The sequence below is a fragment of the Gobio gobio genome, assembly GCF_949357685.1.
Source record: "Gobio gobio genome assembly, chromosome: 23".
Classification (NCBI taxonomy): Eukaryota; Metazoa; Chordata; class Actinopteri; order Cypriniformes; family Gobionidae; genus Gobio; species Gobio gobio.
The window spans coordinates 11,637,499-11,665,458 of record NC_137119.1 but is presented as its reverse complement, the minus strand read 5'-3'; the positions used below and the strand labels follow the sequence as shown (position 1 = coordinate 11,665,458).

Here is a 27,960-nt window from a genome sequence, read left to right as displayed (position 1 = left end):
CATCATACTGTCATGCCAGAAGGCCCATTCGTCCACACATGCCGTGTCCCAGCAAACATCTCGACCAAAACGCTACCTCCACTGATGTATCACCCTCTTTTATCTGTCATATGATCCTGCATCATTATAAACTAATCCAGTAGCATATCGGAATGTCTATTTACACCAAGTTCAAATAGCCCGCCTTGTTGGCAGAGGCTATTTACACTAACTCCGCCCACCATTGTCTGATTGAGCCAGACTCAATTCTGAAAGAATTCCCGCTGATAACAGGAGCAGTGGTATGGAGAGTAAGGCAGGTGGTGTTAGATTTTGAAGCGACCGATTCAAATTTTTACGAACTCATTCTTTTCCCACCGTATATCAGATCAGAGAGTGGAAATTAAAGGGTTAGTTCACCCAAAAATGAAAATTCTGTCAGTAATTACTCACCCTCATGTTGTTCCAACCATGTAAGACCTTTGTTCATCTTCGGAACATAATTTAGTATATTTTTGATGAAATCTGAGAGCTGTCTCACTCCTCCATAGGCTTTCAGAGGGAATGAAACTTGATGGCCCAGAATAGTAAGTAAAAACTTAATTTAAGGAGTCCAAATGACTACAGTGGCTCTGTATTAAGTCTATCATGTGACGAAAATACTTTTTGAGTGGAAAAACAACAAAAATAACGACTTTATCCCACTATTATTGTTGTTCAATTTGAGCCTCTGACGAGAGTTCGCGGGAGTGCCACGACGCATGCACGAGAACTGAGATTACGGCGTTCTTCTTCTACTACTACTTGTTACTGGCTGCTCATTCTTTCGGAGTAGGGTTAATCTCAGTTCTCGCGCATGCGTCGTGGCACTCCCGCGAACTCTCGTCAGAGGCTCAAATTGAACAACAATAATAGTGGGATAAAGTCGTTATTTTTGTTGTTTTTCCGCCCAAAAAGTATTTTCGTCGCATGATAGACTTAATACAGAGCCACTGTAGTCATTTGGACTCCTTAAATGAAGTTTTTACTTACTATTCTGGGCCATCAAGTTTAATTCGCTCTGAAAGCCTATGGAGGAGTGAGACAGCTCTCAGATTTCATCAAAAATATACTAAATTATGTTCCGAAGATGAACGAAGGTCTTACATGGTTGTAACAACATGAGGGTGAGTAATTACTGACAGAATTTTCATTTTTGGGTGAACTAACCCTTTAAGTGCCTAACAAGTTTTTATTTGTGGGAATAAAGTTTTTTAACAATTTGGGTTAGGGGTAGGACAAGTAATGTCCAAATAAGGCAGCATCCATTTATTATATTAATGAATAAAGTCATATACACTGAATATGTTGTCATTATTGCATACTGTTTTATAATATTCTACAATAGGTGCAAACCTATAAAAACAAGTATTTGCCACTATTTCAGTGGTCCACTTTAGACAATCTACTAATTATAAGTAACTTTGCAACTAAATGCCAACTAACTCTCATTAGAGTATTAGTAGACTGCAGTAGACTGTTTGGTTAGGGTTAGATGTTACGTTGCATTCACACAGAGTGTTGGCGTAGATTTTTCAACTTCTGCCACAAGCCACAACAGTGACATGACGCAATTCACAATTCACAAAAACCCACAATTCAGTTCGGCAACGCATGACATCACCCATTCAAGGTAAATGAGAAGTGTTAACGCCAAAAACACCAAAAGCGAAGTATATAAGCAAAGTGAATATTTGTCGGATTTCTTGTTTTTCGCATCACTTACATGAATAAAAACATTGCGCATTGAGGAGTGTCTTCACGTACATCATCAACAACAACAACAACATTTCTTTCTGCCATTGTTTCTGTCATCAACCATGTTGGAGATAACTAAACCTGTTGTGGAAGTCCCAAATACACCAGAAAGCCAAAACGCCAACGTGTTAGAGTTCACTGCCTCATCAAGATGCGCACACAATTCTGTGAATTTTATTGTCTTCTCCAGGCACTGCGCCTGACACAACCGAGCATATCAAACCGGACGTGTCAATAAGCTCTTCGCTGACTGGCTTGTGCGACAACGTGTCATGCGAATTTCCCACTCGAGTTAGAATCTTTCAACTTGAGCGGAAGAGCTGAATAACACTCACTCACGGCAATCGCATTGGGCCATTTTGCGCCATTCGCGTTGCCCGGTGCGAAATCACGTCTATTCACGTCTTTGCATTGACTTTGTATGTAATCTACTTGCGCAAATAGTTACATTTGCTTTTGGTGTGCACACACCATTATGGTGTGTGCACACCAAAAGCGAAGTGAAAATTCTCACTCTAGTTTACCAGTGGGATAATTCGTTTTTCGCGTCACTCGCGCAAATACAAACCTTGCGCAATGAGGAGAGTTTTCACGCACAGTGACCATTTTCTCCGTCATCAAACATGTTGGAGATAACAACCTTTACAGCTCTGTACCCGTTGTGGAAATCCCAAATACGCCGGAAAGCCAAATGCAGACGTGTGTGTGTTCACAGCCCCATCCAGAGGTGCACACAACTCTGTGAATTTCATGTCTACTTCATAAACTGTGCCTGGGTGACAGCTGCTTCCAGCTGCTACTTGAGGATGACGGGTGCCCAGTTTAATAACCTGTCAAACCAGACATGTCAATAAGCTCTTGACTGATTGACTTGCGAGACAACGCGTCATGCGAATTTTCGATTCAGGTTGACTTTTTTCAACTTGCGCGGAAGACGCAATTGAGGCAAATATCACACGTTCGGGGCAAATGCATCACCCACTTTGCGTCATTCGCGTTGCCCGGTGCAAATTTGTGTCTATTCGCGTCTTTGCACCGACTTTGTATGCAATCTACTCGAGCAAATAATTACATTTGGGTTTGGTGTGCACACACCATTAGGGTTAGGGTAAGTTGACATCAGTTGACATGTAGTTGCAAAGTTACTTATAGTCAGTAGAATGTCTGTTGGAGAACCATCAGAATAAAGTGTTAGCAGATATTAAGCAGACAGTCTACTAATACTCTAATGAGAATTAGTTGACATGTAGATACTTCTAATTAGTAGAATGTCTAAAATGGACCACCAAAATAAAGTGTTACCAAATATACTTGTAAGATTAGAAGTGCAGCACATCAATTCAGTCTCCTGTATTACTCTCTGTCTTTTGAGGAACACAAAAGGTACATTTTGAGTTGACTAATGCAATGTTTAGATTAGCTTCTTATCTAGTGTGATTAGCATCCATTGGTTGTTCAGGAAAAATATAGGTACTTTCTTCAGTTTTGTGCATACAGGCAGAAGTGAGCTCCTTTATCCCTAGTCTTAGTCAATCAAACGTTCTTTCTAACTTTCTCTCTCTGATTAAAAGTGAACAGCGTGAAGGTGTGTAGATCCACTGAAATCATCCTGCGTCCTCCCAGCGGCTTAGATCTGCCAGCGTCTGTGTCTGCGATGTGTCTGTCTGGCTTTAATTAGGATAGAGTGTTCCCAGCTGAAGCTCTCACCTGCTCAATACCCGCGTCAGCTTGTGCTCTATCAGAAGACCCTGTCCCTTCCTCTCAGCATGGGCCAGAGTCTGTTTCTCTCATTTCAGGCAGAAGCTGTTATCAGTTGTGTGATTCCTGAAGCTTTTATTGCAGGAATTGACTGAAGCTCAAGGGGTCAGTGCTCGGAGTACACCATGAATAATATTGGGAGTGTTGCTGTCTCTTTACTGCAAGTCAAGATACGCTTGATCTCGGCTTGGCTAAAGATGAAAGCCGCAGTTCACAATGTGATGGCTAAATGGAGAATAAATGTAAATTGAAATTTTCTTGTGCAGAGTGGTTAAACAATGACCAATTGTTCAGCTTTTATTTTGAATATTTGGCTACAGTGAGTTGATTGAAACATGTATATTTAATTCATCAGGAAGGTATTTATTCATATAATCCGTTTTGTGTTCTCATAAATAATTGTAACCGCATTTACTGTATATTGGATTATGATACTTACCACTACAGGTTGTTATGTAATATAATATATCATAGCATATTTTATTGTAAGACTTGTAACCATTATAAGACTGTAAGATGCCGGGACGTCTGGGCTAAGGAACAACTACTCCAGAGAAAACAAAGGATGTTTCGGGAAATTAACATTTGAACTCTCTTGTGAAAGTGGCATCCCCACCCGAGGCTCAGACACACTGAATCAATCACCTTAATTTACATTTCACCCTCATCTCTCCTCTCCACAAGTTGAAATTCACCCAAAATCGATTATGAGTTATTGTGAACAAGTACTATTATACATGTTTAGTATCGACTGGTACAAAGATCTCATTCCCACAGAAGTAAACCAAAAGGTAATAAAGTTTTTAAGAATTTAGCGATATTTTGCTTACTGTGGTGGGTGTGTGTCCTCTACCAATTGGTCTTTCATGCATATTACCTCCTGTCCTCAATAAGGTGTAAAATACAGGTCTGGATTAATGCAAATTCCCATTGTGAACTCATGTTTACATTTGAAAGAGGTTTCTGTCTTGGTATTGAGTATTTAAAGAAAAGTTGCATGGGAAGTTCAGGGCGTGATCCTCAGGTCCAGCCCGTAACGCTGGGTGTCTTTCAGACACTCTGTGTTATGTAATTTTCAGATGTCAGGCATCTTTTACTCTTTACTTAAGAGCATTTGATGTTATGTATTGATTATCTTTTAATTGATTATGTTCATGATACATTCACCTTACTAATAATAAATTGTTACATTAGATTTCATTCTGACTTATTGACTTTAGTAGATTACGTTGTATGTCCATTGTTACTGCAAATCAGGGCTGCGTTTCCCAAAAGCATCGTAAGCCTAAGTTGATCGTAAAAACGATCGTACGAGTGATCGTAATATTAAGGTCTGTTTCCCAAAAGCATCGTAACTTAAGTAGCACTTGAAAATGATCGTAGATCTACGAGTGCTCTGGAGTAATCGTAAAGCTCTAAGTGTATCGTAAGAGGACAGAGTTATGAGGTCACCTACAGGACAACCGGCAGATTACACCTTTAACTTAATTCAAGTGCATTGTGATAATACTATAAGGTTTTGATTGTACTTTATTGTACACTTTTTTTTATTTATTTTTTTATTTTAATATTCTCATTATTATCAATGTTGATAAAAAAAAAAAAAAAACTGTTCTGCTGCTTAATATTTTTGTGGAAACTGACTTTATGATCACTGGATTTTATAAAAAAAAAAATTATGAGGGCAGGTAAAAAACTAAAAAATTATAAATACACATCTGAATTAAATGAGGATATTTATTTCGTCTTTTTGAAAGGTATCTTTTCTTGTTTTTTTTTTGTTCAGCCTTTTGTCAGTGCCTCAGCCTGTAGGTAGTTGCTTTATATAGCCTAGACGTGTTTTGATTGCTAATCCACATCAGATGACAATTATTAGGTGAAACGTTCCGAGGAAACGATTCCATATAAGGTTATATTTCAGCACTTCGCAAATGGACAGCGACTCTTAAGTAGCACTTAGAGCACGTTCTCGCACGTTCATGTTAAGTACATTTTTGGGAAACGCACGTGGAATTGCTGCGAGTGATCGTAACTTCGCTCGTAGAACACGCTCTTTAGAGCTAAGATACATCGTTATTGGGAAACCCGGCCCAGGTTAGTAACGGACTAAAGTCCAGTTTTGAGTGGAGCATAGGGCACACCAACTGAGATGTTAAAGTTCCGTCTTACTCTTGGCATTAGTTCAAGTGTACTTACTGTAAAGGCTAAAAAGGGAATTTCCGTTTTGGACAACAATAATGTTGATCGACCAACCTAAATAGGGTGAGCCTTACCTCTGTTTAATGTAATGTTACTCTAGCTAAGTGTATGTGGGAAACCATGGCATGACCAAACCAAAGCTACTTTCAGAAGATTAACGTTGGTCAACTTAGTAGTAGTGTAGTAGTAGTAGTAGTCATGACCTCTGACTAGAGATAATGTTATTTTAATTAAAGTTTATACAGATCTATGGGGACTAAATAAAATATTTGTAGAGAAAGCAAGCACGAGAGCGGCACTCTAAATAGTATAGTTAATTACCTCTGTCTAGTGACCAAGACAAAGCAAGTTCGTGATCGTGGGCCTGCATAATGAATGGCCGGTGCGAGGACCCTGTGCGACTCGGAGAACCGGATGAACGAATTCAATAAGAGTAAAAGAGTTAAATAGAATAATCAAATGTGTAGTGAAATTATTATACAAATGACCAAATAACCAATCGGCATGCTAACCTAAATTCGAGCTCATGATAAAATGGAGTCAGATAAAAGTAAATTGGAATTAAATTACTTTGCCCCGCAAAAAGACGGAACACGCAGAAATCTTCACCCGCTTATCGAAAGCCTTGTTGAGACGCTTGGGTGGGCCTTACACCATGAATATGTTCTTAATTTTCATGCATTTCCCTATTAAAGAGATAGCAATGCATTTCTTCAAATAGGTAGGAAAACTTCTTCACCCATAATGCACTGGTTGTGTTGCTGTCAAAGGCCTCTCCTAGCAGTCTGCTATGGATACGCTTGACCAGAGTTGAATACAACCTTACTTCATGCCCAGTACACGTTGTACCATTTTGGGCTGTCCCAGACGAAAGAGGTCAAATCGTAGCGTTTTCTGTGGCCGTGGCTCCTAAATGGTGGTCCTACACAGTGAGAGAGGTTCAAAGACGTTGCTGTCACGGTCTTGCAACCAAAGATAGCCTACGATAATTTTCTGACAATGTCAGAAATTTTTTGTATGATCATCTCACAGTGTGTTTGCTGCTACAACCTACATCTACTGACTAGCCAATAAAAATGCAACATGAAATGGCGTATTGATCAATGCAACATGGCGCTAAAACTTAAACTACTTATCTCAAGCTCCATTTACAGCATTGGCATGCCCAGTTGGCCTCTTTTACCTAGCCCATGCTCTTTCATTTCTTGCTTTTTTTCCAGCGCACTTTAAAAACCACAACTGCCAAACAATTTTTTTTACAGGTGTTTAACCTGTATTTTGAATTTTGAACTTCACTGCATTGTTTTTAGGGTTAACGGAAATGTCCATAAAATTAATCAATGATGTCCTGGTAATTTTCTGCCATTATAGTTTTTGGTTACACTTTATTTTGATGGTCCCTTTTGAACATTCTGTTGACTATAAGTAGCGTTGCACCTACATGTCTACTAACTCTCACTAGAGTATTAGTAATGTATTAGTAGACTGGTAGGGTTAGGGTTAGAAAAAGTTGACATGTAGTTGCAAAGTTACTTATAGTCAGTGTAATGTCTGTTGGAGGACCATCACAATAAAGAGTTAGCAGATATTAAGCAGACGGTCTACTAATACTCTAGTGAGAGTTAGTTGACATGTAGTAGCAAAGTTACTTATAGTCAACAGAATGTTCAAAAGGGACCATCAAAATAAAGTGTTACCTAGTTTTTTTGTTTGTTTTTTTTACAGTGTAGATTTAAATATCTCATAGCTGATAGAACACTGATGAGAATATTGCTTGAGAATAAATTATATTTACACCAAAAACATCTAATTTTTTTGCAGGCAAGCAACTGTTAGTGTTTCTCTGTCTAGATTAAGGGGGTTTACACACAACCTTGTCAGAGCTAAATAGGCCTATTTGATGACCTGTCATGTTATATATTTCATGTAGACTTGATTTGGGTGTGTGCAGTGGTCACACTCTAAAAACAAGATTCTATTTACACTAAATGAAAATGCTAAATAGTGATATATTCTGTTTACACCAAAAGTAGCAGTTTTTTGCAATATGTGTAAATAATAATTAGATGTTATTTATACTTTTATTTTGAAAGATAAATACTATTTGCACCTCAGTATTGTTGTACATTAACAGGATGCAATGATTACATAGAGTGTAAATTGTTATATTTATTAAAATGATTAAATGGATGCCAGGGAAAAACTTAATGGGACAAAAAAAGCCCTCCCTTCACCTACCCCTAACCCTACCCAATAAATACTTTTATTATTATTAAACATTTCGTTATGCACTTTCCAATGTGATGGGAAAAGACGGAAGAGTGAGCTCGGCAAAAGGCGGATTTGAACCCGTGTCCAAAGCTATATCCTTGAGTCTCACGCTTTACTGACACCCCTGAAGACATTGAATTATGCATGTCTTTTTTAAATCTTGTTCGGCTCAACCGGGCATTGTTAGGTGGAGCTAGTGCAAATAGCACTTACCAACAAGGCACGCTATTTGCACTTGGTGTAAATAGACACTCCGGGAATAAAATATGAGACTTTGGGCCAAATATCTCTCACTGTGCATCATCAACATAAACGTCTCACTCCAGATAACCTCCTTCTGTTTACCGTGTACTTAGGTCATTAAAGCAATCTTTTATGCTACATTGTGCCAACCAACACAAATTTTAGTGTTGCTGTCAGTGTAACCGCTTTAAACTCCCCCTGCAACTGCCTCATCGACATGGCATCTCAATAAACCCGTCTCCGGCGTGTTGACTCAGATTGTTCGAATATTACAATTAAATAATACTTAAATCGATATGTCATCCTCAATAAACCCGTCTCCAGCGTGTTGCCTCCGATCATTCGAATATTGCACTTTAATAATTATTTAATCAACATCATCCTCAATAAACCCGTCTCCAGCATGTTGCCCACGGTCCCTCGAATATTCTGATCTATTATGACCTCCGAGCTGTAAAACTGCCAGAATAATAATAATAATACGCTGTTTGTTAATTGGCCAGAGGAGAACTGGCACCCCGACTGAGCCTGGTTTCTCCCAAGGTTTATTTTTCTCCATTAGGTCACCTAATGGGGTTTTGGTTTCCTTGCCACTGTTGCCTCTGGCTTGGCGTGCTCAGTTGGGGACACTAAATTTTTCAACTAAACATCGAAATACATCTAAATAATAAACTAAATTAACCATTTAAACTAAATTACTGATCAAATTATTGATCTAAAGCCCACACTGTCACTGTATGATACTTGAAATTTTTCCAGAATGGCTATACAGCTGAATAAAATTATGCTGCATTATTTTCCTGTTTAACACTGTAAAGCTGCTTTGAAACAATCTACATTGTTAAAAGCGCTATATAAATAAAGTTGACTTGACTTGACTTTAAAACATGCTGCTGAAAAGGACTTATAATTTATATATGTATAGCTTAGCTGTGAGCCCATAATGCTCTCTGACCTTTCCTTTCTGTCTTCAAACCCTGATCTAATAGAAGCATGAAAGAGAAATAGAGCCCTCTTCTCTCTATAGATGGATTTGTGTACTTTAAGTATTCTACCATTCTGTGCTTCATTAAGGCTGATGTCGCTGCTGTTCTGCTCAAATTTGAAGGCTTTGGCCCTTCATAGCTTGTTAAGTGTGTGCTGGAGTGGATCGGTATTGAGCTGGGGTTAACATGTCTGCTTTAGGCCTTGGAGTCTGGACAACAGTCATGAAACACTACTACAGACTGCCATTTCGGCAATCCTATAAGATCATTACAAATCACACTGTATGACACGAATCTAATAAACTTGGGTACGACAATTATGTAGACTGTACGTTGATGGACGCGGTCATGGCTAGGGAAAAGAGGCCAACTTGGCATGCCAATTTTTGAAATGGAGATTGAGGTATGTTGCGTTGTTCAATATGCCATTTCATGTTGCATTTTTATTGGTTAGTCAGTAGATGTAGGTCGTAGCATACCAGTCAATAATGCTACATTTCTGACTTTGTCAGAAAGTTATCACAGGCTATCTTTGTTTGCAAGACGTTAAAAACGGCCATCTTTGAACCTCTCTCACTGTACAATGTAAGACCACCGTTTAGGAGCCACGACCACAGAAATCGCCATTACTGGTCATCTTTCAACTGGGACAGTCCATAATTGTACAATGTGTAACGGGCATCAGGCCTGAAATACTGAGGAGATACTAAATGAACTTTCTTTTTGAATTCAGTAAATGAGCCTGTCTTTAATTCAGATATTATGGCTTGACACATGCAGGGAGATCTGTGCCAAAACTGTTCTTGTTTGAATATTATTTATCAGAGGATGGTTTAAATCAGTTTGATCAAACTCGCACTGCTCAAATATTGAACCTGCTGAAAGCAGAAACAAAGCTTGCAGCTCTAGAGTCGGCAGCCCAGCCTCCCTAGTGGCTCTTTGCTATTAGTAGAAAGTTAGTCTTTTGTCTTTATTGGCAAAGAAGAAACTGTGAAGATCCTATTATTAAGCAATAAAGTACAAGCTATATAGGCTCTTTTTCTTTTTCTTTTTTCTTTTTTGCTCATTTCTAAATCCTAGCTGTCTACAGAGGTAGAAACAATACACCATCATAACTGAAAAAGAACCATTATTAGTGACCCATTTAGAATGCTCTACATACACTAGGCAGCAACTCTGTGCAGCACACACAATGAACAAGAGACAACAGATTCCAATAATATCAATGTTAGCATGATGCTAAGCTAATGGCACAATATGTAAAATAGTACAATATTGTGTATTATTGCTACTTTTCTGTATTGAATGAAATTGATTTGTTGGGGGGACTGGAGAGCACATTTGCTTTAAAATGCTGCTTATCTTCACAGATAATTAGGTTTTGGAACAGAGCCATATTCAAAGTCCAATAACACTTTATTTGTACACTTTCTAGACATTCTACTAACTTTAAGCAACTTTGCAACTACATGTCAACTACCAGTTTGTTAAAGTATTAGTAGACTGCCTGCTTAATAACTACTTGATTTTGATGGTCTCCAAACATCTGACATTCTACTGACTATAAAGTAACTTTGCAAGTACATGTCAAATTATTCTACTATTTAATGAACTATTACTATTCTACACCTAACCTAATAGTCTACTAATACTCCAATGAGAGTTAGTTGACATACAGTTGCCATACAGTCATAAGGTCCCAGGAAGTGTTTTTTTGGTGCATATTTTGCACATAATGCATATCAGGTGTGTTTTTATGTTTTTATTCGATTCACTGTAAACTGACACATTATATGTACAAAACTGCCATATTGTGTGCATGCAACATAGGTAGATTTATTGTAAATGGAAAAATGTTGCCATTTCTTACATTTCAACAAATTACCCACATACACTAGATAAATTGTTTTCACCAAGGTTTAAATCATGCCCCCTTTTCTTCAAATATATTTTTATTCTCCTTTTTTTTCTAAATTGTACTTGTCCTTAAAGAACTCCCCGAAGCAAAAAACGTATAATGCAACATCAAGAGTTTTTTTTCCATCCCCCAAGAAGCCATTTAACTTTCATCCCCAAAGAGCCGTTTCATTTATATTTGTTTGTGCACATGCATCCATGGATTTTTACAACCTATGATGCTCTTTTTCCAGGTATATCACCTTGTCATAAATGTACAGTTTTGATATTTCCATCTTCTCTCTATTTTCCACAGTGTTTGCCCATCCCAGGTCATGGATTTGTGCTGGACAAGTATAAATGTCACTGCAAAAGCGGCTTTTATCATCCAAGCAGAGTTGCAGTCAATGGCTTTAAAAGTAAGTATGATAAAATGTTATGGCTCAATGTATGCATATTGTGTTTGAGTAAAACATATGATTTCAGACACTTATCATTACATTTCATTAAGTAGATGTTATATGAATATAATATATGCTCATGGAATGAACAAGATATGAACAAAGGGCCCTCTCATACACCCGGCGCAATGCGATGCCAGGCACGGTGCAAGTATTTTTAGCTAGTTTCAGCCCGACGCAGTTATCTTTTTTTTTTTCGTCCAGCGCCACATTGTTTAAATGGTTACTTCAGCGATTTAGAATTAAGCTTTTTATCAGTAGAAACCCGATAGTATATTCAAATGATCATACTTTCCCCCCTCATGTCCCCCTGAGACGAGTGAATTATGCATTTTATTTCTGGAAAAAATCCTCGTATGACGCAAATATTGTCATTTTGCGTCATCTGAGGATTTTTGCCCAGAGGCCATAGACTACAGCCAGCAGTAGGAGCTAGTTCCGCATGTTTTCAACCCGCCCACAGGGATGGGATCACTCACAGAATGTAAATGCGCACGGCTGCTGCCGCTCGGCTCAGGCATTAAAGACGGTGGGGCGGTGTCATGGTGGGCAAGTGTAACCAGTAGCCGTGTCTTTGGGAGTGGTCTTGTAGGGCAGCGTAGCAAGTGCATTCTGGGAGTTGTTGTCTTTCATCCACATGAGACAAAAATTAATTTTTCTGTCTTTTCTTGGTCTAGAAGTCACCAAATTCTAAAATAATTTCATATTTCTACTACATAAATGACCCAGTATAAATACACATTCATCTTCCCAGGGCTGAAGTACCCCTTTAAATAGCAAATGCACACTCTAAAAAATGCTGGGTTAAAAACAACCCAAGTTGGGTTGAATATGGACTAACCCAGCAATTGGGTTGTTTTAACCCATCAATTGGGTTGTTTTAAGCAAACATTCAACCCAACCGCTGGGTTAAAACAACCCATTCACTGGGTTAGTCCATATTCAACCCATCTTGGGTTATTTTTAACCCAGCATTTTTTAGAGTGCACTCATGCCCATTTGTTCGCCCATGGGCATGCTGGTCGGAAAACGAGGTGTGTTCAGGCGCATTGTTGGAGCGTTGCTATTTTGAGGCAACTGAAAACGACTGCGCCATTGACCAACAAAAACCTGGGTATTTTATAAAAGCGCAGTATTTTTTGTGTTATTGAAAGGTTACTAACATTAGCCTATAGGAGTTGCACAACGTGCATACACTCTGCTTATTACACACACAAGGACGGCAGCAGCACACAAACATTTTTAAATATTAAAAATAAATAGATTCCTCTCTGGAGAATCATTCAGTCTTTCCACTCCGCCATGTAAATAGCGAATCCGCCATGCGCAACTGGCTTTAAAGAAATTGGGAGATGAGACTGATTGGTTTGTTGCTCGTTACGCCCAAAACACACCCATTACTCATTAAGAGACTAGTGACAACCCTTTTGGACCGTGCGCCTGGCGTGCCGACCGTTTTTTCCGTCACTAAACTAGCAAAAGTTGATTCGGACACAGCCTAATAATTGCACCTGCGCCATGCGCTTCAGACCATGTGCTCAGATTGTTAAAATAGGGCCCTTAGTGTTAGTTGTTCATATGCTTATTCTAAACATAGGGCTATTTGTCAAATATACAATGGGGTGCAAAAAGCTACTTATAAAAATGCATCTGTGCATTTTTGTAATTTAATACGTTTTTTAAATAGCATATTATGTTAATACTTTGTTTGAAAAAGTATGAATGTCAGAGTTTTTAGCATGTTTAATGACTTCTTTATTCAACACCATAAACTTTCCTTTGTTGTAAATGATTCAAAACGTTCCCTTTGCTTTCAGGTTTAAATTAGATTTTAAATCCCAAATTTTCAGTGTGTACCCACTGTGCAGTTGGATGCAATATCTTACATAAATATTTTATTCACCCTCTCAGACATGCACACAAAGAATTGTTTGAGCACTTAGCATACCTGATTTCCCTCTCATCTTATTGGAGCACTATGAACACACCCCTTATGTTTAATTAATTCGTTCTCTGCACAAAAACCTGTCACTCTAGAGTTCTCCCACAGTGAGCACTCCAAAAATTGGCAGATACAAAGTCACAAACACACTCATGTGTAAAAGACAGTGACAGAAAGAGAAACACGTGATCAGCACTATGCTGGCAGAATCAGGCCCTCAGCAGGGGCCCCAGCACATGGCCCTCCACCTCTCTGTACACAACAATGTATAATGCTTCAATGTTTTCTTTATGTTCGAAAATGTTACTTTATATAGAGAGGTTAATTTGTTTCCATTGTTCCTGGTTATATGAGACTGCTCAATGTGGCCTAAAACACTGAATAGTTGTGCCATGAGTTTGTGGTTGTAGTAAAAAGTCTGAAAGTTTAATCTGCTTTAAGAACAGATTGTAAAGCTATATTCCTTCCATACTGTGCAGAGAGAGAGATAGAGAGGCAGACAGACATGTGGACATCACCACAGGTCCTCCATCTGTTATAGCTCCTCTCTGGCTCTCCTCCAATGATCTCCGATAAGTGTGTTCCTGGGAAAAGTTGGCTGTATTCTGTATATTTCTCTTTTATAAGTAATGTTGATGTCTCATGTCTGGTCTTCATAATCGTGGTTTATGGTAAGAATACACTAGTGTGTGTATTTGCAGGGAGGGAGGGAGGGAGGGGGTGGGGGTAGTAAAGCATGTATAACAACATAGTAAACTGTGTAGTTGTTGTTGTTTTTCTTTTTTTATGGCAAAAGTTTTCTGTGATGGTAGGGTTAGGTGTATGTAGGGGATAGAATATACAGTTTGTACAATATAAAAACCATTAAGCCTATGGAGAGTCCACATATACGTATATAAGTACCCATATAAGTGTGTGTTTGTGTTTGTTTGCATATCTGCAGTAGACATAAATATGTTTTGTATATAAGGCATATTAATCAGGCCAAATATATATGTAAATCAGCTCACAAGTCAACTCTGTCACATAAAACACATAAAACCTGATGGAGTTGTCGTCTGACGGGGTTGACAAAATGTTATATTTTTCCATTTTAACCATGTTGTACAGTGGAGCCATATATCCCACAACTTTTGATAGAAATGATCACACTGCAAAGAAAAAAACAAAAAAAACATTCTATAGATCTTTCAGGACTATGTCATACTGTGGCATCCACAATGAGCAGGAAATAGGGGTTCCCTCATTAAAGCTGCCCATGACATTGCCTGATTTATTCAGGAGTTGACGCAAAGTGAGGACACAACACTTTTTATTTATGAAAATATAATTCAAGATTTACTTTCAAGATTTGTTTTACATATCTCTGCCCTTCAATTTAAATGTATTTGCATTTCAGGTTAAATCGCATGCATTTTTCAAGTTTTACTTAAACTTAGGGGCTATTTACATGACACCGTTTTCAACTAAAAACGTAAAACTTTGTATGCATTTTGGTCATTCATTTACACAACAATAAAATTATGAGGGGGTGGGTGCAGTTTGGTCCTGAAAAACCTCAGGGGAAAAAAAATAATAAATAATGATGTTGGACATGTGCCATTTAAAGTTGTCTAGTCTCCACATTAAACTAAGTATATTGCAGGGGTGTCCAGTCCTGCTCCTGGAGAGCCACTGCCTTCAGTTTAACCACAACCCTAATTAAACAAACCAGAACCTTCGGTCTTCAGGATTACTAGAAATTTCCAGGGGTGCGTTTGCCGTGCAATGATGTAACTCGCCAGGGGAAAGGCTTCGAGCTCAGAATTTGGCCTGAACCCAGAGTATCCAGTGTTGCCAATTTAGCAATTTCGTTGCTAGATTTAGCAACTTTTCAGAATACCTTAGCAACTTTTTTTTCTAAAAGCACCTAGCAACAAATTTAGCAATTTTTTTTTATTTATTTGGCAACTTTTAGCAACTTCTGGAAAGTGACTCTAATCCAAACAACACACGTACAAGCTAGCTCAATAGGCCAAGCGGTTCCTTCATAATTCCTTAAGATCGCTGTGGAAATGTGGAAATCGCTGTAAAAACTGGAAGATCATTTAGGTAGCATATTTACGGAGCCCTGCATATGACATGCAGGAAAAAAACTAGTAGGCTAAATCGTGCACACGATTTATAAATCGAGGGAACAAATTAGTAAATCGCGTGGACGGTTTAGCAAATCGATTTAGTCATGTGTGGGGCTCGATCCGTACATATTAACTAACACATTGCTTTAATTTATTTTTACAAACAAATCTAAATTAGCATTTCAAATAATATCTACGCGTTACATAATGGCGTAGTTTTATTTTGCGATTATGTAATGACGTCATAGCGCAATGACGTTACAACGTCATTTAGCAACTTTTAGCAACAACTCGATCTGCCTTTAGCAACTTCCCCTGAAAATTTGTTGGCAACAGTGAGAGTATCCTCCCCTCTGGAGGGTTGCTTATGAACTGTCAATGAACGGAGGTAAGACTGCTGCGTATATATATATACCTCTTGTTGTTGATTAGCTGAGTGCTCTCCACTTGTGTCAATTATCTGAACATGCTCCTCCCGAACCTTGTTCATAAAACATAATTTATAGCAAAAAATCTAGCATGAATTCGATCTCAAATGGATTCAAGTCATTACTCCACCACCTGCGTGACATCATTAACCAACATGGTTGACCGACAAATTTGTGACTAGATTTCTTCAACAATGCATCTCACTATGGTAGCTAATACCATAGTGCATTGCATTGTTGAAGAAATCAGGTCACAAATTTGTTATTCAACCATGTTGGTTAATTAACAATAAAAGGTACATATATATATATATATATATATATATATATATATATATATATATATATATATATATATATATATATATATATATATATATATATATATATATATATATATATATATATATATATATAGTAAGACGGAGGTAAGACTGCTGCGTATATATATATATATATATATATATATATATATATATATACGCAGCAGTCTTACCTCCGTTCATCAGCAACCCTCCAGAGGGGAGGGTACTCTGGGTTCGGGCCAAATTCCGAGCTCAAAGCCTTCCCCCCGGACAGCACGGCAAATACGCATTTAAATTTACTCTCCATAAATTATATGAAAGTGTGAACTCGTGAAATTATGGACATGGCATCTGAGGACTAATTCTCATTTTTCTCAGTTATATTTTCAGATTCAATCATAGGCTCATTCTTACATACTAGAGCACGTACACACATGCGCACACATACCATTTAGCACTTTTATGGAATTGCGCTCTCATGCTAATTTGCCCTGTTTAGTCAATTTGGCCCATAGATTTTCCTGAATGTCAGCTTGCTTATTTTGCTCAAGATAAGGATTTATTAAGTCCATGTATTATGTCATACAAACAAGAAACTATGCTTCTAACCACAGCACAAGAGTTCTCGTTCCAACCACTCAACTCTGCGATGCTGTTTGCAAATGTTCGTCTGAACTATTTTTTCGGGCAACGCACCCCAGTGGCCTGTAGCACAAAGCTGGTTTCAGTTGCTAGCCAGGTAAGTTTGGAATTAGTTTGAGCAAACTCTGTTTTTTCGGGCTCAAGAAGGTGGATTGGTTTTTAGCAGTGTTCATCACCATGGTAACTTACACTACACGGCTAACCTGCCCTGGAGCAGGTTTTATTCTCGGTTAGAGATCGCAAACCCAAACTGGACCAATCAGCTGCAAATAAATATGCAATAAAGCCACACCCCCTGTATCTCTCGTTCCAATTTAAAGCAGTTTATAGTGAGAAAACTTTAGAGACAAAATTGCTCATCTTTTGGTGCTAATTATTTATTATATTTAAATGAAATGAATTATAATTACTTTTCATATAATATATTAATATAATTATTATATTAATTGACAAGTTGCCAAATATTAATATAAATATAATACATACATTCATAATTCTTTTAAACAACATGTATTCATTTCAGCTTTTTGTGAACCTATAATTATTAGGTTTTCGAACTTTCTTGAACTTTCGCTGCAGCAGCAGTGTTTATTCCTACTTTGTAAACACATTTAATTTCATGATAATTTTCTTCTGAAGAGAAGTGAATTGCACAGTCTCTCTTGCGAGAAGTGAATCAAACGGAAACTATGATTGGCTGTTTGCCGCACGTGTTAATCGCAAACTCTGGGTTTATACCAAGCTTTGAGAGACCGTTGAACTTGATCTAAACCAGGTTGGATTTATCTGGATTTGTCAACACTTAATCTACTCTGAAACTCAGAGTTTGTTCAGCTATAGCTTCAGGCAACAGGCATATGGTAGGTATATTGGAGATCAACAGGACTTTGCCCTTTCAGGAGCAGGATTTGTAACATATTGAAAACATTACGCACTTCACCTTTAAAATACCATTGTTGGTGTCACCTACTGTATTATTATTATGTATTATATTGCAATGTGGGTAATCACAGACAGCCATAAATCTGCTAATGTAAACTGTAAAAAAAATATATATATATATTGTTTCTTGTGATACCCTGGCTTATGGTTAGATTTAAAGAAAACTATTAAATAGCATGAAGTTGTCATCATGAAAAGATGTGATATGTGTAACTGAGGCAGAAACAACTGGCGCATCAAAGTGACGGCCCAGATGGTGTGCACACACCCTGGCTAGCACATGAAACAGTGTGAATTGCCTACTGATGAGACCACCAATGACTGGAGGATAGGGTGGGCTGGACCGCTTTAAATGTCATGTCTGCTACTTTTCGCGATTTTTTCGCACTTTTTTGTTGGTGTGATCATATGCAAATGTATGCAAGTGGTAAAATACACAGATTGAAAGAGTTGTTTGAATAAACAGCATGTAACGTTAATCTTTTCTTTTTTTTCTGTTTTAGGAAAAGCAGTTGTGAAGGGTGTGGAGGGTTTGCCACATCACAGGGATGTTCCGGAAAGTTCCAGCCCCTGTCTGCCTTGCCAGGAAGGCTGTGATTTCTGCAAGGACAACACGCCATGCGTGGCCCGGGGTGACGGCGCCCTGCGTATGGCGGTGCTTTCCTTCCAGGGCTTGTGCATGCTGGTGGATTTCATCAGTATGGTGCTGCTCTACCATTTCCGCAGGAACAAGGTGAGCGTGTGCAGCCGGAGGGAGCTAATTAAGATGGCAACTGTTTCCATGAAGCACATCCTGTTCTTATTGACACCGGGGTGTTTCCATGCTGGGTTACATTACAATTAGTCACTCGTGCTCTGGGTGTACAGTATCTTGCCAGTTAGGTGACATTTTATTCCCTGTTAAATTAGAAATTAGACTGTTTTGAGATACGTTATGAGATACAAAATGCAAGTATAATCTACATTGTGCACTGTTTTCACCATCGTGTTCCAACTACATCTCCATCTGAGTTTTCGGAATGTAAACTTTTATCAATCAGTAATTAAATTTAATGTGATGACAAAAGCCCAATCACTGCAGGTTCTCACTTTGCACTTTGATTTTACTTAAAAATTTAAAGCTGCTGTCCGTAACTTTTTTTGTGTTCAAGATTTATAAAAATTATATAATGAGAATGTGCAACATGAATCCATTTTCCAAACCGTGTTTTTTTCTTACCCTGAATCATTTTGGTACACTTATAAAAAGTGTTTATATTGGGACTATTTCAGAAAGGTTTGGTAGGAACCGCTGCGGAGGAGCACAGTCCCTGCGTGGATAGCCATAGACATAAACAGAGAGAAGTAGCTCCGGCTGCAATGTTCTTCAGCTAGACGCTTGCAGTTCTGTTTATTAACCGCTAGAGTGCAAAAAGTCACGGACTGCAACTTTAAGAGAGCATGCTAAGGAGATAAGAAATTTTATATTTTAAACCTGTATTAGTCCAGCCCAACTACGCTGAGGGGTCTTCTTTATCTACAGTGTCAAGGTTCTTTCCATGCCATATATATAAGGCATAATGTATAGTCAGACAATCATTATCACAAAATAAACCTCAACAGGGTGATCAGAACCCAACACAAAGCAAAGGCTGACTGCATTATCCTACATGGCTGCTTGCCAAATTAAATAAATTAATGGACATGAAATGTTGATTTATGGTAAGTTGAAATTATTTTGTTGAGTGAGAAGAAAGAGGGCGCTGAGTAAAATTAACAAGTACAGCTATTTTTATGATTTAGAATGTATGCGAATCAGTTATAAATTAATGGATCATTTACTCACCCTCATGTCATTCCAAACCCAGATGAAGATATTTGTACTGAAACCTAAAAGAAATTCTGTCCCTCCAATGAAAGTATATTCCACCAAAACTTTGACACCTCAAAAAGTTTATAAAGAAATAATGCAAATGAATTGTTAATTATTATCAACATTGATCATCGCACAAATATAGAGCTCATCAAATATGGTAAACGGAAACTCTGACACCCAAGAATAAACCTCATTCGTTCTCGCATGTCAAACAAGTCCGGTTGAGCTTCGGTTTCCCATATTTGTTTGATGATCAATGTTTATATGAGAATATGTTCATCATACTGTAAAGAGTGACTGTGGGCCCTATTTTAACAATCTGAGCACATGGTCTAAAGAGCATGGCGCAAGTGCACTTAGGGCTTGTCCAAATCCACTTTTGCTAACGACACATGGTCTAAAAGGGACCCATTCTCTTAATGAGTATGTTATGAGAAGGTGTGTTTTGGGCGTAACATGCAATAAACCAATCAGAGTCTCATCTCCCATTCCCTTTAAAAGCCAGTTGCGCTTGCACCATGGCAGATTGTTATTTACATGGTGGAATTTGCAAGCAGAAAGACTGAACACTTCTCCAGAGAGGAATCCTTTTATTTTTAATATTTAAAAATGTTTGTGTTCTGCAGCGTGTCCCTGTGTAATAAGCAGAGTGTACACACATAGAGACAGAGCGTATTTAGGCCACGCCCACACCACATCGAAGGAAAAACAATCCAACACTCTCCATTGACTTTGTATTGCGTGAAGCAGCCTCCTTGTCATTTCTGACTTATAACAAAAAAAAGAACAATGTCTAAAAGCTGCTATGTGACAGGGTGTAGCTACAGCAAACAAGCTAAAAAACTATAAGCTGTCGACCCAAAAAACGAGCGTTTAAGGAGACAAAAGTGGATACAGGCAGTAAGACGTGAAGCATCAGCAGGAAGAATGGGTACATTTTGGGATCCTGACACTCAGTATGCCTACGTGTGCAGTAAACATTTTGTCACTGTTAAGTAAAATATCCAAATGTCAGTTTTATATATATATATATTTCCTGTCGCTGATTACGTTCCCCTCCGGTGGGCGTAGTTCTCAGTGTAATATAACATGTCTCACTCTGTCTCAATTGCCTGTATCCACTTTTGTGTCCTTAAAGGCTCGTTTTTTGGGTCAACAGCTTATAAAAACTTCTGGGTTTTTGGTTCTGGGTTTATTAGCTTGTTTGCTGTAAACCTTGTCACATATCAGCTTTTAGACATTGTTCTGTTTTTTGTTAAAAGTCAGAAATGACAAGGAGGCCGCTTCACGCAATACAAATAACAATGTAGATGATTTGATTGTTTTCCAATTGGTGGGCGTGGTTTTCAGATTATGACGCATGTCGCTCTGTCTCTATTGTGCACCCGCCTATAGGTGCATATTACTAACAAGCCCTTTAAATAACAAAAAATACTGCGCTATTGACTTTAGACCAGGTTTTTGTTGGTCAGTGGCGCAGTTGTTTTCACTTGCCTAAAAATAGCAACACTCCAACAATGCGCCTGAACACACTTCTTTTTCAGACCAGCACGCCCATGGGTGCACAAATGGCCGCAAAGTGCATTTGCTATTTGAACAACTGCGTCGGGCTGAAACTAGCAAAAAACACTTGCGTCGCGCCTGGCTTCGCATTGCACCGGGTGTATGATAGGGCCCTGTATCTCTTCAGAAGACCACTTAATTCATATGGACAGGGCTGGACTGGGGCTTCAATTTGGCCCTGGACAAATCCAGCCCATGCGGCCCACGAGTTCCCCGTGAAGGTTTTTGCCAGGATTAGGCCCTTAAAATAAAAAGAAATGAATAAATAAAACTAGGACAGGGACTTTTTTCACATAGAAATGCACTTGACAGTAAAGCACTGATTTTGAGCTAGAATGCCGTAAAGTAAATTTACTGCTTAAATTCTGTCATCATTTACTTACCCTCATGTTATTCCAAACCTGTATGACTCAAATGATTTTCTTTTATGTTCCACAGAAAGAGCTTTCCTGTTGCTCAAACAATAGAGCGTGGCACTAGCAACACCAAGTTCATGGGTTCAATTCCCAGGGAAAGCAAGAACTGTCAAAATGTAAAATGTGTACCTAGAATGCAATGTAAGTCGCTTTGGATAAAAGTGTCTGCCAAATGCGTAAATGTAAATGTAAAGAAAGTCATTCAGGTTTGGGATGACATAGGGTGAGTAAATGATGACATTTTGGCTTGAACTATCCCTTTAAAAACAATAACAGAGTTAACACCTAATTTATATAAGACACTGATATATATCTTTTATGAGGCTCTAATTGAATTAACAATTTACTTCAATAAAAATTCATTATAATTTTTGAAAAGTTCATAAAACATATCTAAAGAGAAAAAATTATTTGTCCTCAATTAATGGAATTCAGGCTTTAACGTCGGTTTGTTAAATTATTATTGAATTGCCCTAATGAAATATACCATGGTTTTTGTATTGAATCCAGAGTTTAAAGGTTCAGTGTGTAGTATTTATGAGGATCTATTGACAGAAATGCAATATAATATACATAACTATGTTTTCAGTGGAGTATAAAGACCTTACATAATGAACCGTTATGATTTTATTACCATAGAATGAGCCATTTCTATCGCCATACACAGCGGGTCCCCTTACAGTGAAATCATCATTTTGCGCCATCATGTTTCTACAGTAGCCCTAAACGGACAAACTTCTCTACAGAGCGCTAGTCACTCTCTGCTCTCTCCGACAACAACATTTTTGTCCTGTGTCGCCCCCCATAGCTTCTCTATGTGCTACGAAAGGGAGGGGTGAGCGTTGGGGGTACAACCTCACCACTAGATGCTGCTAAAAATCACACACTGCACCTTTAACTGTAGTTTTATTTAACTGTATGATCATGGTAGACACAGGCTTGGGCATTGGAAGCAAGACAAATGTGGGTGGCTTCTCCCCCAGAAAAATGTTTATTTGTGGTTAAACCAGACAAAATTATGGAAGACACTGAATTGATTATAGTGGTAGTCAGGCGCATGGCAGAAAGTTTTGTTGCAAATCGACCCGAGGTTCGAATCTCCCTTTTGCCGAACTCGCTCGACTCCCTTTTCCCATTACATATCAGATCGAAAAGGCATTTATTTACAATAGAAATGGAAATAAAGTTTCTAACGTGCGTAATAATAAAGTGTTTATCGGTTAGGGGTAGGTTTAGGGAGGGCTTTATTGTCCCAATAAGGCGGCATCCATTTAATAATTTTAATAAATATAATAATTATTGCATACTGTTAAATGTACAACAACACTGAGGTGCAAATAATGGCTTTGAATGAGCCAAGTGGAATGTATTTGTGGAAGCAGCACCGTGGAAGTCAAGGCTTTAGCTAGAATGTGGAATGGAGTTTAATTTATTAGGGCATTCCTCAAGTGGAATGGATTTGACTGACGGCGCTCTGAAAAGTGAACAGACACTTGGGTCTGGTCGCACTCATGTACAATGGTTCAGACGCCCCTGGACACAGATAAAATCATAGAAACGCAGCGCATGTTCGTCAGCAGCAGCGTTGTGTGGGTATTAGCGTTTTGCAGTGTCCTATGCGCTCCAATTAAAAAGAAAACAGCGAAAAGAAGAAGAAGACAGACAATTTGGCTTGTCAATTCAGTTGACAAATCAATGAGCCGCTGTCCATTGGCATGATGGGGCAGTCCGTGGCCAAACAAACAACAAAAAACTTGTATCGGCCCCAAAGTGCGTTGACCCACTGGGAAAATTCCCGGTATGCCCGATTACCAATCCAGCCCTGCATATGAATTCCTTATATAATGTTTTTATGAAATTTTTGAAGCTTGGAAGCTTTAGTGGAATTAACTTTTTAAATGAAGTGACAGAAATTGCTTAGGTTTCATTAAAATTTCTTCATTGATTATGGGTTTGGAACGTCAAAGTTAATAATTTATGTCAATTTTCAGTATTTGGTGAACTGTCCCTTTAAGGATTTCTGTCACCTATGGCATATGCCAGCATGGTTCAGTCCAACATGTGCTTTTACACTGACCTTCTCTTTGATTCCAGTCTCTCTGTTAATTAGATTCATTAAGATTCTTTTTTTTTTTTTTTTGGATTAGTGCACAGATTATGAATGCAGACAGCTACTTATTATGCTTGACACACCATTGGCGTATACGTAGATTAGATGACGTACACCGCACATGCTACGGTCTCAGCTTGAGCAGACGTGCAGTCTGTGGTCTGAGTAATAGTGGACTGGATTCACACTGACTGCGAGGAAGGTTCATTAATCCCAGCAGTGAGGCGCCGTTTAGGCTGTCGATATGTAGGGCACTCAGTTTTGATAGTGCCAGCATTTTAATTTACTCTGGAAGCATGCTCCGTCTGGGCACTGCCTGAAAGTGATCCATAAATGCTGGAGAAGTCTAAATGAAAGCGACAGAGTTAGGATTAGAAATTTTGTTATGTTTCAGCTCGCGCTGTCAAATGCTTTCTATTGGCCGTTTGATTTCAGAAAGCAGTTGACAGCTCACCTGTTGGTGCTTAATGGAATTCTCATTTTCTCTGCTTTAAGGGGACATACTTGAGCCAGCCACCCAAACGAAATATACATGTCGGAGTGTCAAGGGGAAAAAAGCATTTTAGCTTTGCTGGATAATATAAATTCCTCAATATATTTAAAGTACCTTCTTGCTAGTTTGAAAATTACTCTGTACTTTATTGGGTTGCACCATTTGTTCTTAAGGTGGAATGTAGCTAGTAGTTTGTAAACTCCCTGTAAAGTAATGCGTGGTCACCACTGATCTATGTATTTATTGACTGGATTGGACATTCTAAACTGCTATCAGGTGGTGAAGCCACCGGAAGTATTTGAGCAGCCATCTTAAAATATTCCCTACAGACAGAGGACATCAATGACATACATCCAAAACATTGAACTAAAATCTCACGATTCGCAGCGTATCAGTCTCACAGGATTAGTTGTACAACCCCAAATCAGAAAAAGTTGGGACAGTATGGAAAACGAAAAAAAAAAAAAAAGAAGTGATTTCTAAATTTACTTTGACTTGTATTTCATTGCAGACAACATGAACACAAAATATTTCATGTTTTGTCTGGTCAACTTCATGTCATTTGTAAATATGCATCCTTTCCTGTCATTCAGACCTGCAACACATTTAATAAAAGTTGGGACAGTAAAGCATTTACCACTTTGTAATGTTGCCATTCCTTTTCACAACACTTAAAAGACGTTTAGGGACTGAAGACACCAAGTGATGAAGTGTTTCAGGTGTAATTTTGTCCCATTCTTCCTGCAAACAAGTCTTAAGGTGGGCAACAGTACGGGGTCTTCGTTGTCGCATTTTGAGCTTCAAAATGCGCCACACATTCTCTATTGGAGACAGGTCGGGACTGCAGGCAGTACCCGTACCCTCTTCCTCCACAGCCAGGACTTTGTAATGTGTACAGAATGTGGTTTTGCATTGTCTTGTTGAAATATGCATGGACGTCCCTGGAAAATATGTCTTCTTGAAGGCAGCATATTATGCTCCAAAATCTCTATGTACTTTTCAGCATTAATGGTGCCTTCACAGAAGTGCAAGTTACCTTTGCTAAGGGCACTGACACAACCCCATACCATGACAGACCCTGGCTTTTGGACTTGTTGCTGGTAACAGTCTGGATGATCCTTTTCTTCTTTGGTCCGGAGCGCACGGCGTCCATTCCTCCCAAAAAATCAAATACTGATTCATCTGACCACAGTACACGTTTCCACTGTGTGATGGTCCATCCCAGATGCCTCCGAGCCCAGAGAAGTCGATGACGCTTCTGGACACTGTTAACATAGGGCTTCCTTTTGGCACAGTACAGTTTTAACTGGCATTTGTGGATGTAACTACGTATTGTGGTACTTGACAAAGCTTTGCCAAAGTAGTCCTGAGCCCATGTGGTGATATCGCTTATAGATGAATGACGATTCTTGATGCAGTGCCGCCTGAGGGATCGGAGATCACGGTTGTTCAGCTTAGGCTTGCGCCCTTGTCCTTTACGCACTGAAATTCCTCCAGATTCCTTGAATCTTTTAATTATGTTATGCACTGTTGAATGTGAAATATCCAAATCTCTTCCTATCTTTCTTTGAGGAACATTGTTTTTAAACATTTCAATAATTTTCTCACGTATTTGTTGGCAAACTGGCGATCCTCGGCCCATCTTTGCTCCTAAGGATTAGACCTTACTTGGATGCTGCTTTTGTACCAAATCATAATTACAATCACCTGTTGACATCACCTGTTTCAAATCACATCATTATTTAACCATTTTACCTCATTACTAGCCCTAAATTGCTCCTGTCCCAACTTTTTTTGAAATGTGTTGCAGGTCTGAATGACAGGAAAGGATGCATATTTACAAATGACATGAAGTTGACCAGACAAAACATGAAATATTTTGTGTTCATATTGTCTGCAATGAAATACAAGTCAAAGTAAATTTAGAAATCACTTCTTTTTTTCTTTTTTTTTGCGTTTTTCATACTGTCCCAACTTTTTCTGATTTGGGGTTGTACAATGTATGTATGTAAATTAAAAGTTACTTCAGATCTTATCTGTAATGTTTATGGTCTTTTCTTTTCTATTTATCTTTTCGGAGAGGATAAGTCATATATTGAAATCGTTAATGTGTGTGTGTCATGCATCATCTCAGAAATAAAGCAGTCAGTGTTATTTGTCTGAATAAGATGCATGTATTTTATTTCCTGATTGAGCAACATCTATTTCAGACTCTTAAAGACAGCGCAAATCTATGGCGTTTACAGTTTCCATAGTAAAGTGTTACGTATCCCATGTTGTTGAATTAATTATTCATTTAATCATGGTTTAAATCCTTAACATACAGTTAGTCTACTGTATGAATAAAAACAATACTACAGCACAACATAAACACAACAGTACAAGGCGATTTCAGATTGCAAGGCATAAATCTTTATTCCGATTTCAAAATGCGCACTTTGACATTTACATATGCTGAAGTGTCTCGTCCGCCCTCTGAGCTGATGTTCACTACTGTAATAATGAATATGAACATAAGCAGGGGAAATTCCCGACTTTAAACGAATAACCATTTCCCTGCTCAGGACGTTTGTGCTTTAAGAATGTATAGGGAGAAATCTAGACGCACCCTAGCGGCAGCAAATATAATTTGCAGCCAGGGCGTCTAGCAGCTCTCCGTTGGCTTGTGAGCTGGAAAAAAACAAACCCTAGTCAGGCCAATCACATCATGTATAGAGTCGATGGGCCGGCTTAACATAATGACAGCAGAGTTGTGGCGGTTCCGCATGCTACTTGAAAACAAAGAAGCTGGCGACAGCGGTCTTTCGAATCAGCTTTGGCCGCGACTTTGGAAGAGTTGGAGTTAAGCTTTTCTTTGAGAAAAGAAGAAAGAACGGCACTGAAGTCATTCTTAAAAAATGAAGATGTGTTAAGAGTTTTGCTGACCAGATACGGCAAAAGTTTAATCTATCAACTATCTCCGCTTCACCTACTTCGTTACTCTGGTTGGTTGTAATGCTATCCTTTTGCGTGCATAGGGAATTTAAAAGACAACTGTTTATCCCACCCCTCGGATTGAGCCCTGACAGTGGTGTGTTCCCAGACCCAACATCTTGATGTGGGTCTGGCTTGTCAGGCTAGTCTCCTTAGGCAATGTTTTCTCAGTAAAGTCATATAATTTCCTATTTATTCAATAGAATGCGTGAGCTTACTAGGGAATACCAATATGGTGGCGCAACGGCTTCACTTTTTATGACGTCATGAGCAATCCAGTTCTCTTTATACAGTGGGGAGAACAAGTATTTGATACACTGCCGATTTTGCAGTTTTGCCCACTTACAAAGCATGTAGAAGTCTGTAATTTTTATCATAGGTACTCTTCAACTGTGAGTGATGGAATCTAAAACAAAAATCCAGAAAATCACATTGTATGATTTTTAAGTAATTAATTAGCATTTTATTGCATGACATAAGTATTTGAGACATGAGAAAAGCAGAACTTTATATTTGGTTCAGAAACCTTTGTTTGCAATTATAGAGATCATACGTTTCCTGTAGTTCTTGATCAGGTTTGCACA

General features: G+C 38.5%; 1 protein-coding gene across 2 annotated transcripts in view; it reads left to right on the top strand.

Annotated features, from left to right (window-relative positions):
• gpr158a (G protein-coupled receptor 158a) overlaps positions 1–27,960 on the top strand; it is a 142,123-nt gene that overhangs the window by 53,615 nt on the left and 60,548 nt on the right. For both annotated transcript variants that reach the window (XM_079806056.1, XM_079806055.1), the window contains exons 3-4: positions 11,446–11,548; positions 18,470–18,699. In XM_079806056.1, coding sequence (XP_079662182.1) covers positions 11,446–11,548; positions 18,470–18,699 — 333 coding nt within the window. The remainder of the gene's footprint in view (positions 1–11,445; positions 11,549–18,469; positions 18,700–27,960) is intronic.